General features: G+C 43.4%; 1 protein-coding gene across 3 annotated transcripts in view; it reads left to right on the forward strand.

Annotated features, from left to right (window-relative positions):
• Positions 1–15135, forward strand: part of LOC141017586 (kinesin-like protein KIF13B) — a 38559-nt gene that overhangs the window by 2752 nt on the left and 20672 nt on the right. For all 3 annotated transcript variants that reach the window (XM_073492283.1, XM_073492284.1, XM_073492285.1), the window contains exons 5-18: positions 6072–6084; positions 6260–6320; positions 6722–6814; positions 8763–8943; positions 9270–9357; positions 9499–9633; positions 10144–10256; positions 11399–11510; positions 11928–12140; positions 12227–12337; positions 12595–12729; positions 12829–12959; positions 13293–13379; positions 13537–13727. In XM_073492283.1, the coding sequence (XP_073348384.1) occupies positions 6072–6084; positions 6260–6320; positions 6722–6814; positions 8763–8943; positions 9270–9357; positions 9499–9633; positions 10144–10256; positions 11399–11510; positions 11928–12140; positions 12227–12337; positions 12595–12729; positions 12829–12959; positions 13293–13379; positions 13537–13727 (1664 nt within the window). The remainder of the gene's footprint in view (positions 1–6071; positions 6085–6259; positions 6321–6721; positions 6815–8762; positions 8944–9269; positions 9358–9498; positions 9634–10143; positions 10257–11398; positions 11511–11927; positions 12141–12226; positions 12338–12594; positions 12730–12828; positions 12960–13292; positions 13380–13536; positions 13728–15135) is intronic.

Genomic DNA, 15135 nt, shown 5'->3' on the forward strand with positions numbered 1-15135 from the left:
AACCTCATGAACCTTTTTAAACATTGCAAGGCGTCTCCGTTAAACCTGAAACAGTTCCAGCAGGCAAACAGTCCAAAGACACACTCACACAATAACTCCGTTCCAGGTTTTCCGAGTACTCTCTGTGAAAAATCCCATCCAGAAACACAGTCAATTATTCACAGTTTCTAGAAAAAAACAAAAACATTTTAATGAAATTTCTTAATGCCTTATGTTTAATGATTGCAACAGGTATAAAGGTGCACATACATGTTTTCTTTAGAGTCACAGCACAGGCAACATGACATGATGATAACCTCTAAAGATAAACTGCTACATTTCAGTCCCAGTCTTGACTCAGGACTTGACTCAGGACTTGACTCAGGACTTGTTGGCCTTGTTGGTCTTGTTGGTCTTGATTCGAGACTTGTCGGCCTTGGCTGGGTCTGGACTCAGGATTTGTAGGTCCTGGTCTGATGGATTTGGTGACATGTGAGGGTAGTTACTGTTACAAATGTATCTGTAGTGCTGGTAGGACTCTGATTTTATTAGTTTTAACAAAATATTTGAATCTAAGATCCACTCACTAGTTTTTTTCCCTGAGCTTTGCCCGTATCGCACCGTCTTCATCAGAGAATGGAGGAGTACTTTGCTGGCGATGACCATTTTGAGTCCACATTGGATTTCTGCAGCCGGTCTCACTTGATGGACCTTCAGTAGCATTAGGATTTTTATTCTGCTCATAGAATAATTACTGTATATCACATCATATGTAGGAATAAAGTAACACTAGGATTAATAGTCAGTAGTCCCTCTCTCATATATGAATTGACAACCACAATTTGTAATTGCCGATTTCAATAGACAGATCCGGCCTCCTGAGGTTGGATGGCTACAAGGAAGAACCACCAGCGGGAATTGACCCACTTCTACACAGCAGCGGGTTAATGATTTACCCCATTCATGTGTGTAGACATGCAGTAATTACAGCATACGAGCTCCACAAGTTTGACTCCCTCAGATTACTGGCAGAAGAGTTTATCTAGACTCTAACCAGCTCATCAGGTTAGCACCCAGATCCCTGAAAGAAGCCCAGATCTAAAGCTCACCCCACCCACCCTCCTCCTATTACTCCTTTCCATATTCCTCCTCCCTCTGCGTCCTTCCTGCATCATCATGTCTCTCTTTACAAAGGGTGTGTCTGTTCCAGCTCAGTCTTGCTCAGGTAGTCAAACCAGGATTTAAAGGAGTAGGAACAAAGGAGAGGACAATGGACAAAGATTCAAGACTCAGATATATAAACTCACAATTTATGCATCAGAGTGCAGAAGTTTGTCTTTGTCTTTTTAATATCACAAATACAGAATTCACATCAGTGCAATGAATCAAAAATAGTTCCACATGACAGATGTTTTGGTGCAAACTGTCCATTCATTGGGCTGATTTAAAAATGTCCCACTGAGCACATGTGTTATGTCTCCTTATATATTTACTGTTGTCAGAGCAGTCCAGTCCTCTCCCCTCCTTGCAGTAAGCCGGCCGGTGAGTCAGAGAACCGTAGGTAGGTGCTCCCTGGAGGTTTTGGCCCATTCTCAGGTTACTTTGTTCAGTAAATACACCTCAGGGCAATCCTCTCCTGTCACTGGAGTATGAATCTCTCTCTGTGTAGAAAGAGAGAGTCTCATATTCTTAAGCAATCCTATGCATTTTTTGTGTGATTATGTATCCGTCTGTGTCTCTTCTGCCCTGACACGCTTCAGCTATGGTATGCTTCCCTTTTGGGGCTCCGTGTGAACAGGTTTTACAGGCTCAGTGCAACACAGACAAGCAATTCTCCATCACTGATCCCAGAGCAGCACACGTGAGAGAAGGAAAATGATTCAGAGCAGCAAGCATTTCTGACTGGAAATCATCAGTTTCTGTATAAAGGCACTGTTGATTAGTTTCCCAATAATAGTGTACTCTATCATGAGCTTAGTCGTTGCAACAGAAAAGCGTTGTTTGTTGGGGAGTTATTCACCAGCCAATTCCACAAAAGTTTCTGCTTAGTCAGGTCACAGCCCGACAGGTTTAACTGAACTGCTTCATGAGCCTCGGGGGGTGTTAATGCTACAACACCCTCGGTAGCTGCAAGCAGGAATACAGCAGGGGCCTCAAGATGGTAGAGATTAATAGAGCCTTGGATCCCATTTTAACTGCACGTTATAAACAGACCTTGAATTGTTGCAGGATATTTATCAGCCCCTGCAGAATAATGTTGAGAAAGAGAAACCACCTTTCCTATCTGAACTTGGCTTCGATAAGAGCCCCACTTTTTATCTGTTTATGCATCACAAATATTTTCTTGTTTTATAACCTGACTTTGAGAACTGGTGTGAACAGAATCTGTATTATGTGACAGTCCGCCCAGAGAGGCTGTGTATTATCAGACCGAATAAATCTGGATTAGTCCAGCTGTGTAGACCTGTACGTTGTTGGTCGTAGACTTGCTGACCGACCGTCCTCCTCCCTCTCCTTTAGTTGACTCCTTGGAGCTGCGAGTCTCTGCCAGTTATCTCAGGAATGTCCTCGCCAGCCCAGGAGAGGACAGGACTTAATGTTGCTCTTTCATGCCAAGTCTCACATAGGGAGGCCTTGTTTCATTACACCACTCCCACCCCACCCCCACCCCACCCCCCATGTGTGTGGCCTTTTCTCTTTAAAGCCTAAATTGATATTTCTGCCTGAGCGAATGCTGTGTTTTGACTTGCGTATGATGCCACAAGGGCTTCCCTGGAGACCGGGTTCCTATGTTCAAGTATGATTGATTTTACTATCGCACATATAACAATCTGTTTTGAATATTTATTCCTTTTTTAAATGGCAACATGGAAATGATAGAAATAGAAATAGAAATGCAGATTGCTTGAAAACTCTGCCAGAACAATTGTTAGTTTGCTGGCGTTCGGCTGGATTCAGACCAAATCAGACGATCGACGAAAACGGTGACAAAGTTGAAACAGACTCAACTTTTGGAGAAACGCAGCCCGACGTCACGTTGAGGTGGCAAATCACATTAGCTGTCGATCAAACTGAAACCACAGTGGAGTGTAACATCATGTGTCATGTGTACACGCTTAGTTTGACATTGTGCACCGGTTCAAAAAACACATCTGTGGATGCCAACGATCACTGACATGTTCTGACGGAGTTGTGACCTCAGATCAGATGAGAGTAGAGCGGGTCAGTAGCGAGGCATGCTATTTAGCATGGCTAAATGCTACAGACCTTTCTGTGTGTAGCGTTATGTTTCATTTGTGATCACTGGGTTTGGTCTCGTGCCCCAGTTTAAAACGCTCAGTAATGATCTGCTTTGCATCCTGGTTGTTTACTATTATTTTTAATCCATAGATGTGGGAAAACGATCACAGGTAGGACCAGCATGCTAGTAGCATAACAACACAGCAGCTTCTCCTCATGGCAGCCTGATCGGGGGGTTGGTTAAAGTTCACAACACGTCACACACGGGCCATGGAGTGACACTCACACACCGCCGCACCATTTGTTTCAGGTCTTGTTTCCAGCCACCTGACAAATTAAAGTCCAATATTCACTCTCCTTTTAGCTCTGTTTTTGGTCTCCACCAACTCCTAAAGGAAAGATGTGGCTCTTTAGCTGCTAAAAGCTTTAATATGTTCACAAAACAGTTTAGCCAGTTGCTGACTTTGTCCTGTATCGTGCTCGGCAGAGACACAGTCAGGTTTTTTTTGGCAAAAACAGGTGCCTCGTGCGGCCGGAACTGACACTAATGAGAGGCGTGAGAGTTAACCAAGAGTGGCCTGGAAAATCCTGACAGTGAGTACAAAGGCAAGGCAAGTTTATTTGTGAAGCACAATTCAGACACAAGAAAACTCAAAGTGCTTTACTGGGGCATAAAAATTACATTAAAAACAAGCAGGAAGACATCAAGAAACAAAACATTAAAACAAGTGAAGAAATAGGAAAGTAGGCTAAAATAGAAAAGGTTTAAAAGAGACAAGAATAGAAAATAAAAGTCACAGTGCAGCTCAAAGCCTTAAAATGTCCTCAGTGAAAGGCTGTGGCAAACAGAAAGGTCTTGATTTAAAAGAGGTGAGAGTTGGAGCAGACCTGCAGTTTTCTGGGAGTTTGTTCCAGATATGTGGTTCATAATAACCGAACGCTGCTTCTCCATGTTCAGTTTTGACTGTAGGGACTGAAAGCAGACCTGAACCTGACGACCTCAGAGGTCTGGATGCTTCATAACATGGCAGCAGATCAGAAATGCTTTTTGGCCCAAAACCATTCAGTGCTTTTTTAAACCAACAGCAGGATGTTGAAATCTGTTCTCTGACGGACAGGAAGCCGGTTTAAAGATCTACTTTTTTTGGTTCTTGTTAGGACTCGAGCAGCAGCGTTGTGAATCAGCTGCAGCTGTCTGATGGATTTTATTAGAGAGTCCTGTAGAGACATCGTTACAGTCGTCCTGTCTGCTGAAGACAAATGCACGGACAACAGACTTTAACTTGCTCCACCGTGACTGCTGCTCTGGTGATGGAGAACACCACGAAGCTGCAGCGGAGCAAAGAATATGTCTGATAATTAGATTTGATGTTTGCTCGCTGGAATGTAGTAATGTGTTTACCGACTGATGCATGGGATACTGTTGTTGGCTGCACTGGGATGAGCCTGAAACGCAGTGACTGTGCTTTAAAGCGCTCTGGTAAGAATGCAGAGATTTGGGCCTGTGAATCGGGGACACCGAGAAGGTCACATTCCCCACTTCATTCCCTCGGAGCTAAAGAGGATTAGTCACCTTGACAGATATTTAAGCTCCATACGATTAAAACACTGTTGACTCCGTATCCTTGAAGCTCTCACTTTGTGCCCCACTGTCTTTGACCCAGAGTCATGTCAGGGTTTCAGTATTTGCTAGCTCTGCTGTTTTTTCTGCCGCAGTGTTGTTTGCTGTACTTTCCTGAGCTGTCACAGAGCAGTTAGTGAATGTCAAGTACGTCTAAAGAAACAGCAAGTCACAGCATTGACATGTTATTCATTTTAATGAGTCACAACTATTACTGAGAGACATACAGTATCTGAGCAGGCTGAACCAAAGGACGTTACAGTTCATTTCACAATCGGATAACAAAATACTGTACTTTTTCTGTAAATTCAGTGAATCGTTTGTATAAAATAATCACATGGAAATTCCTATTCCTCCCTCAAAACTACTGCCTGCATCTGTGCAGCGTGGACGAACAAAAAGCGTCGTCCGAACGATGAAACATGTTGCTGTGAAGAGTGTGATCTGCAACACAATGACATGAGTATAAATAAAACATTAAAACAGACTTTAGACTGAGCTCTTTACCTTTTACTACAAGGAGTATCACTTCACACAGCACATTTGGCTGAAGGCCAGCAACTGGTACATGATTCAAACAGGTTTTTCTCCTCTCAGTTTGCTTCATTGATTTAATTATAAGGAGATTCTCAGAGGCAGAAAACTAGAAAGTATCTCACAAGAAAAAGAAGCACAACATAGATTTGAATCTGCAGCGTGTGCATTTTGACACGTGTATTATGTATGCCTAAAATAATCTTATGACCCCGAGGCTGGGAACGACTGGCCTATAGGTTAGAAAAGCAGTCATGTGACCGAAGGGTCGAGGCTCCTCGTCTCCCCAGACTGGCTGGAAAAATGTTGGTGGGAAAAATGTAGAAGAAACGTTTGGTTAGATGAACAGCTTCTACCTGGGAAGCTTCCAGGTGTGAACGCGTGTCACTCAGTGAAAGTGAGGTGAGAGTTTTGCTGAATCAGGAAACAGCTGACTTTAAGTAAATATTAAAGAGGCCTCAGGGCTCCGCTTTGTTTCCCTACAAATGTTCTTTTGCTTTGCTCTAAATCTTGAAGAGAGCATCGAGCGTGGATGTAAATGTCAGATAAATACTACCAAATACTATATTAATGTAGTAATGGCTACTGAGTACTTATGGGTCAGAACATTAACATGCTATCTTGGTTTACATACTCAAGTGAATTTTAACACCGGTGGTTAACTGATATTTGTATTTCTTCTCTCTTTTGCCTTCAGGAGTCAGCCAAAGGTGAGTGTTCAATTAAATTTAGTTACACATTTCTCTTTTTTAATGCACAAAGTCATTCTTTAAATATGATCTTTCCATTGTAGCATTTGATGATTGAATGCTTCCTCTGTTTAATATCCATGCACTCATCATTTTCTCTTTGAAACCACTGTTGTATCTCGTGTTTTCTCTTCAGGTGTTTGCCTACGACTACTGCTTCTGGTCCATGGATGAATCCCAGAAGGACAAGTTTGCAGGTTGGCACACTGTGCACAGTCTCCCTGTGTTTTACACCTTCTGTTTTTAGTGCAGCTTCACCACTCAGTGACTCATTTATCTCCTGACAGACTGTTTGCTGATATTCTGAACTATTTATGGAGACAAAGAAAGGAAGTGTAAAGGGGGTGTACAGTAAATCTTTCAGCAGCCTGTGTTAGATGTTTTGAATCTGAACTAAATGCCCACCATGTTTATTCTGGGCTGTGACTCTTGACTTGGATAGAAAATGAGAGAACACTAAGTCAGGTCCGAATGTGAAGAACCTCATAAAAGTGTTCTCACATTTCTGTTCTGTCTCTCGAGAGTTATCTTGAAAGTATACTTTGTGTTGCAGTCTGTACTTTGAGATGTTGAAGTGTGTTTTCTGATGTGTGTGCAGGTCAGGATGTCGTGTTCCAGTGCCTGGGGAAGAGTCTGCTGGACAACGCCTTCATGGGCTACAACGCCTGCATCTTTGCTTATGGACAGACAGGTGAGCTTTAAAAACATCTGGTAATATTAGCAGGAGCACTATATTATTTTTATACTCGTACTTCAGTTCTTCCCATCTTTTCACATTGTTAGCTGTTGTGCTCAAAGTAATGAAAGTGTTTTCAAAACGACTATTCTGAGTAATGTAACTACAAACAGCGACCTGAACCTGATGCAGTTCAACACAACAGCCCTGTAACAGGTGACCTACGTATATTTAAAGGTGCTGTCAGATTTCACCGTCTGCGTCGCGTCACGGCTGCCGGAGCTGATCGTGGCTGCTCGAGATGATGCTCGTGGTTTCCACCAGCCGCGCCACGACGTGTTTCAGAAGCGTCAGTGACGTTCAGCACCTGAGTTTTCCTGCTGTGACATGTCAAAATTCTGTGAGACAGCATTTCCAGGCTTTTAGGTCCTAATGGGACGTTAGATACGTTATTAAAAGCAGGAGCAGTGGAAAGTTCATTAAGGTGTGTTGTCACTGAGGTGCCTTTTATAAAGATGCAAGACATTTCCAGTGAGGGCAAGTCCCTACAAGCCAGATGACAAGTCGAAATACTCCCGGTTCAGCCGCACTTGGTCCTAATAGCCCAACTGTACAGTGGGTACTTACAGTGTTACACTGCTAGAGAGAAAAAAATAAGAAAATATTCATATAAAACTGTTTATTCAAATAAATTTCACTAACAGTTTAGGATGACATTATAAGTACATTGTGCACATTGGAGTTTGAGATTATGGCAGCTGAAAGAGCAAACAAGTGAAAGTGCCCGTCAGTCAGGCGAGGCGCGGTGAACTCATGTGTGCTTTCACAGATTATTAACCATTACATTCATTATATCAGAACGTTTTGTCCAAAATGTCCCAGGCTCCATACAGCTTGTCCGGTCCATGTCTCTGGAAGCCACGAGATCCCAAATCAAGTTGAAAAGACAATATTTACACCCTCAACTGGCGGATGAGCACTAACGCTTTTAGCTTAAAAGCTACAGTGAAGATGTCATCTTAAAAACAGGTGTGTGCATGCACGAGGCTTATAAGAGCTGCATGAAGCCATTTTATTATTATTTATTTTATTGATTTATTTATTCAGTTGTTTTTCCGTTTTAAAACAAGTCTCCAGCTGCTTCAGTTGTTTAGCCGAATGCTGCGACGCTGTTTTGCTGTGAAGCTCCAGAAATGTTTTGTGGACTTCATCCAACTAATTTTCATTTTTGGGTGAACTTACCCTTTAAGGACACAAGTGCACTGCAGCCATGGGTTCATGTTGTTAAACTTGTCTCTGTAAGCGTGAGCATCTCCACTCCGTCTTTGACAACATCTGTATCTTTATACTTGAGTGTTTTCTGACTTGAGTTTGGATCAACGTTGCTCTTTGACAAACCGCACTGCCGTTCACTTAAAGGCCCCAAATGTGAATCTCATCACACTTTTCGGCTGGAAAAAGTCTCAACAAGCAGTTTAATTTCTTTTTAATTGAGGGTGTCTCGTATGACGCTGCTAACTCATCTGAGTCTCAGCCTCTCAGAGCTTTATTCTTGCGTCGTACTCTGGAGGGCTAATTTACCCTTATTGAATCTGCATGAAAGCTGAGGAGGTGTTGTGCTTCATCTTTTTATTTATAGTCACATGCACAGCAGCATGATGAGCAGTACGATCCAGATCTGTTAATTATTGACTGAATGATTTAGTCTGTTGTATCTCTCATTTTCTTTCTTGGCTCCCGATCACTGAACTCTGTCGCGTCTCGACAGAGAAGTGCGTTCATCCATGTTACACATTTTATTGTCATTTTATGTGAAATGAGACGTATGTGAGCAGCGTAAGAAGCTTTATTCAGTGTACTCTGATTACAGTCTTAAAGTGAACTTGCATATTCCCTCTTTAATATTGCCTGATTGTTTTACTGCTTGGTGTTTTTATTGTAAGCTATAACCGTGTGTCTCCAGGCTCTGGGAAGTCGTACACCATGATGGGCTCGGCGGAGCAGCCCGGTCTGATCCCTCGACTCTGCAGCTCCCTGTTCAGCAGGACTGTGCAGGAGGCCCAGGAAGGAGAGAGCTTCACCGTGGAGGTCTCCTTCATGGAGATTTACAACGAGAAGGTCCGAGACCTGCTCGACCCCAAAGGGTGAGGAACTATTTGGTCGAGGTGACACTAAAACAGGGATTCGGATACAGTAAATGTAAATGAGCCTTTGAGCCAGTTGAATGAATCCAGATGTTGGAAAGCAAAAACTACATTTTCTTCTGCAGTCATGTTGCCTTCATCTTTCAGTTCAGTGCTCTGAACCTGAACGTCAACATATGAACCTTGATCTTAAGACTGGCTGGATTAGTATGTGTTTATTTTGGGGAGGGAGGAACACAGCAGTCTAGTTTATCTTCTCCTGTTTGCAGTTGGGTTGAGCAGAACAGAACAGGACCGGAGGATTAATAACTGTCTCCTCTCTGTAGAAGTCGACAAGCACTCCGAGTGAGAGAGCACAATGTTTTTGGGCCTTACGTCGACGGCCTGTCTCGCCTGGCTGTGGCCAGCTATAAGGTAACTATAACGCACTTTATGAACGCGTCTAATTTCTTCTGTTTGTCTCTTCCCCTCCGTCACGTCGTGCTGCTGAGGGGAAAACAAGTGATTTCATAAAGTCTGGGTACGAGACGTGTTTGTTTGTTTGTGTCTGTTCAGGACATCGAGTCTCTGATGTCAGAGGGAAATAAATCTCGCACAGTGGCCGCCACAAACATGAACGAAGAGAGCAGCAGATCCCACGCTGTGTTCAACATCATCCTCACGCACACACTCATGGACCTGCGGTCTGGGGTAAGACACACACACACACACACACACACACACACAGGATCAAACCAATCTCCGTGTCTAATGATTCCCTCTTTTATAGACATTCCTGTTTAAGTGATGCTGTACGCTGCTTGATTTTTATGTGATTAATTGATTTAAATGGCAAAAATGTGTTAAAATATAAAATTGTGTTCATTTAGGTACAACGTTTGTTTTACTGTCTGTATTATGCCTCCTCTGTGCAAGAAAATAAATTTCACTTGATAACAAAAGTACAAATAATGTAAAGATGAGAATAGAATACAAACAGTACATTTCCACATTTAACAAGACGTAGAACAAACATAAAAACATGGATTGGACAGAAACGCCGAATGAACGCAAAGATGATCCATGAATCATCTGTAAGTCTCCTCAGTTGCAACTGGCCTGAAGTTTTTCTCTCTGCAATGACCAGAAGAGAGATTTTATAAATCAAGTTTAACGTCTTCATGTTTGATAAATCTGTGTTCTGCCGTGTGTCCGTTTCAGACAAGCGGCGAGAAGGTGAGCAAGCTGAGTCTGGTGGATCTGGCGGGCAGCGAGCGAGCCGCCAAGACTGGAGCGGCGGGGGAACGGCTGAAAGAAGGAAGCAACATCAATAAGTGAGTTAACAGAGTGTTAATATGGAGCTGCAACTGAGTATTGTTTTCATGAGAGGTTATCCTGCCGATGATGTTCACCATCGATCCTTTAGTCCACAAAAATAGTGATAAATGTTCATCACACAACATCCCAGAGCCAAAAGAGACGTCTTCAGGTTGCTCCTCTTTAGGTAGACCGATGCCGACTGTAACCGAAGAACTGATAAACATTTACAGGACAAATACAAATCTTTGTCTCAGAGTCGAGAATAACCAGTGACGTAATGTAACCAACTACAGTCTCCTCAAGAACTGTACACGAGTACAATGTGGAGGGACTTTTCTTCTGCATTTCCATTTCCTGCCGCTTGATACATCACTCCTCTTCATTTTCAAATGATTCACTGCTCATCAGATATTACTTGTGACCTCGGTGCTGTGGACACTGAGACCAGAGTGGTGACCGCTAACAGAGAGAGGACGCTGCGTCAGAGCCAGAGTACTGCATTTTTATTTTTTATTTATTTTATCAGCAGTCAGACACAAAAAACACAGATAAACTTAAAAATGCTCAATATTGGCAGATAATTGGTCTATCCCTACTTTTAGTCCTAAAACCCAAAGACTTTTCATTTACTGTCATAAATGACAAAGAAAGGCAGAAAATCTTCACATTTAAGAAGCTGGATCAGCAAATATTTTACATTTTTTCTTGAAAATTTCTTGGAATTAATGTAAAAAGTTTCCAAAACATTTTTTTCCTGACAGATCGTTGCAGCTCTTCATGACAATAAAGACTTTTAACACCTCAGTGATCCAGTTTGTTCGTCCAGGAGTTAAATATCGTGACCGAGCAAAAAGAATCGCTGACTGGACTGTTTTCTGTCCACGCTCACTTTTGATCCTCGAGTTCATGATCTCACTACAGTCACTGGTCTTCCTCAGTTCATTAGCTGATCTCTTTGCTTGGCAGGAAGCTGTTTCACTCCCGTATTTACGCTGCGTCCCTGTGAGCCTGACTGAAATGTTTCCAGGCCGAGATTGCCTTGATGATCTGTGGTCTTTTGGTTGTTCTGTTACATGTCTGTGCTGTAAATACTCCCCTCCCTCCTCCCTATTTACTTCCCTCTCTGTCCTCCCCCTCTCTGCACCCGTCCCTCCAGGTCTCTCAGCACTCTGGGTTTAGTTATCTCGGCCTTGGCTGACCAGGGAGCTGGGAAGAACAAGAACAAGTTTGTTCCCTACAGAGACTCCGTGCTCACCTGGCTGCTCAAGGTACGCAAAATACGAAGCCTCGTTCCTACAGTTTCCACCGCAGTGACTTCTCTGCACTTTATTACACAGCAGGGTGCCAGTACACTGATCTAAAGTCTCTCAAACCAATTAATTTTGAGGTGTACCCGTTTGGTTTCAAGGCCCTGCTGATTGTCTTCATTAGCTCTGTGCTGTTTTGAGCCTTGAGTTTTTAATTTGGGGTTTTTAAATTAGTGTTTTTGTAATTTGGCCCCATGTAGCATTGTAATAGTGTTTAATGCAGCTTTGCAGAAACTCTGATCCTCTCAAACACAGCACGATCAATAATCATACGCTCTTCACACATTCTAGATAAATCAAAGTAGTGGATTTTGTGTGCAGTCTGAGATTTTGTGTTTTGGATTGTCACTGAGGTAACAGCTGTGCTTCCACCTGCAGGACAGCCTGGGAGGGAACAGCCGCACGGCCATGGTCGCCACCATCAGCCCTGCTGCGGACAACTACGACGAGACGCTGTCCACCCTGCGTTACGCTGACCGGGCCAAGAGCATCGTCAACCACGCCGTCGTCAACGAAGACCCCAATGCCAGGATCATCCGAGAGCTCCGAGAGGAAGTGGAGAAGCTGAGGGAGCAGCTCACCGAGGCTGAGGTTCAGATGACGTCTTCCTGCACAAGTGTAGTGAATAATGACTCAGTGATATGTGGAGAGTGTAACGCAGCCTCTGTCCCTCTTAGTCTATGAAGGCCCCCGAGCTGAAGGAGCGGCTGGAGGAGTCCGAGAAACTGATCCAGGAGATGACGGTCACCTGGGAGGATAAACTCAGGAAGACTGAGGCTATTGCACAGGTAACACACACAAACACACAAACACACAAACACACTGTACGTCGGTTTGTAGACGGAAAACAGTTTCTGGCACTGAGACAACGACACTGAATAAAAACATTTAATCAAACTGTGAAACTCACATTTAAATTTTATCTCCCCAGAGTTCTCCGCTCAGTTCCTTCTCGTTTTTACCTTTGCATTTCTCTCATCAGCTGAAGGTCAGAATAATCAACAAATCAACCCGTGTATTAAAACATTCAACATGTTTCCTGTAGGAGCGTCAGAGGCAGCTGGAGAGTCTGGGTATTTCCCTGCAGTCCTCTGGAATCCGAGTGGTGAACGACAAGTGTTTCCTGGTCAACCTTAACGCCGACCCTGCCCTCAACGAGCTGCTGGTCTACTACCTGAAGGTACCGGACACACACATACGGCCCAGTGCTGTTTACGTGTACATGCACATGTGTTGTCCATGAGTGCATTTTTGTGACCTACCTCTCCTCCGTGTCCAGGAGCACACACGTGTGGGCTCGGCCAACTCGCAGGACATCCAGCTGTGCGGGATGGCCATCCAAGCCGAGCACTGCGTCATCGACATCACCGAGAGCAACGGCGTGGTGCTCACTCCTCACCGCAACGCTCGGTGAGTACTCGACCTGAATCACGAGGACTGCAAGACGTGTTTGATTGATTGATTGTTGTGACTTCACAGAGCATCACAAATCCTGATGTATCTAATATATAAATAAACACACATTAAAATACACAATTTGGTCAGGAACAAGATATTCAGTTACACTAACACGTTCACGGTCGACTCTACTGTTCAGTACAGGCAAAATGCAGCCAAAAAAAAAAATCTATAAATGTATTGTGTTGTATTGACAGTGGCAGTTTGGTTGTATTTGTTGCACTTGGAGCATGTAGAACGACTACAGTTTAATCTTTTGTTGTCTCGTGTTGTTGAAACCTGCAGAACGTGTGTGAACGGAGCTGCAGTCACCAGTCCGGTCCAGATTCATCATGGTGACCGAATCCTGTGGGGCAACAACCACTTCTTCAGGTGGGTTTCACCTGCACAGCGACGACTTTGTGTCTGTTTGGTGTTTAATTTCTCACAAACTCTTCATTGTGTCTCTTCCTATTTTCGCCACATCACACTTCCTGTTTTCTTTCACTCGCTTTTGTCACAACCACCACCTACCCATGTATTCACACAGGATCAGCCTGCCGAGGCATATGGTCCACGCAGGAGGTGACGATGAGGATGGTGGCGCTGCGATGAAGACGTGTCTGAGCACCGACCAGCTGGAGGTGGACCTGGATGCGTCCAGCGACGTGTCGAGCGAGCTGAGCTTCGGCTACGAGTTTGCTCAGGCCGAAGTCATGATGAAAGGAATGGGCAACAACGGTGAGTCAGACTGAAATGTTCAACAGTTATAAAGGTTCACTCCATCCAAAATCAAGAAGACTTGACTTAAAACAGTAAATAACACGTTGATGTGTTTTAGCCGAGCAGCGAGTTTTTAGGTCGGCCGTTGTGGTGAATGCAATGACCGTGCATTATTCAGCATTTTTACACAGTGAACAGCCTCGCACACATTGTGTCATAAGAACTTAAAAGCTGTGTTTACATTTAAGACGGTTTTCCAGCCAACTTTTCACCCAATTATTCAACTTTGAAGGAACTTAAATGATCCCTCAGCCTCTTCTTGTCTACGTTTCCACCTCTGGACAAAAAAACAAACTCATCTGCAGCTGAAAGAAAATGATCGCACTGCAAGCCTCACCCTGAAGCTCCTGTACTTTAGAGCGTACTGCCTCTGAGTAATGTGACTTCCTACAGTGGAAATGTGGCTATAAAGAAATCTTACATTACTTTGGAATTCAAATTACAATTTAGATTATTTTGTTTGAATTGTCCATCCAGGCACCTGTGCACTAGTCCTCTGTTACATGTTAAACTCTGTTCACAGTCCAGACTGGAAATGTCTTGATTTAGTTTGCATGATCTTAAAATACAGGACACGGGAGTTTAAATCTGTCATACATCAGCTCGATCTGTGACACGTGGTGTTGAAAGTGGTCATGGACGTCGTAGGAACTCAAAAATCTCTGTCAGGATTTTCACAAATGAAACCAGACTGGAGAGATCTTTGGATGACGAGGCTTATGTTTTCTGGTTTGAACCCCTACTCAGACTTTTTGGAAGAAAGTAGCATTCAACCACTTAAAAACAATCTTTTTAATATCACTGCAACATTCACATCTCTCTATCTCGGACATAGTCTTGATGGGCTCAGTAAAGACGATGCAAACCTCCTAAAGATCTCGCTAGCATCTCAAAATACTAGCTTCAGAAAAACTGCCCTACTTCTGACCTCTTTGTCGATATGATGACTCGCTCTGTACGACTTCTAAAAGAAAGAAAAGTGGTCAGGAAAATGGTGTTTATTCAGCCATCAGACAGGTCTCTAATAAATATTGTCCCATGTGTAACATTTTTAAAATAGGCAAGATTGATTGTTCCATGACCTCGTGTTCACTTTTTGTTTTTCTTCTCGCTCACATGCTCTTTTGTCCACACTTCTTATAATGAAAAATGTTCAGAAATAAGAGTAAACACTGTCAACAGATTCACCCAAAGGACCGAAACTAACAATGAAGGCGACACGTTGTCTGTAGCACTCAGCCGAGTAGTTACCCGACACAACAGTTACATGTTCACCATCTTATCTGAGCCTGCTAGCATGCTAACATGTGCTAATTGACACTGCTGAGGCTGCAGTAATGGGATTGTGGTTCGATTTGCAGGTATT

This window comes from Pagrus major, chromosome 22, assembly GCF_040436345.1.
Source record: "Pagrus major chromosome 22, Pma_NU_1.0".
NCBI classification, from domain to species: Eukaryota; Metazoa; Chordata; class Actinopteri; order Spariformes; family Sparidae; genus Pagrus; species Pagrus major.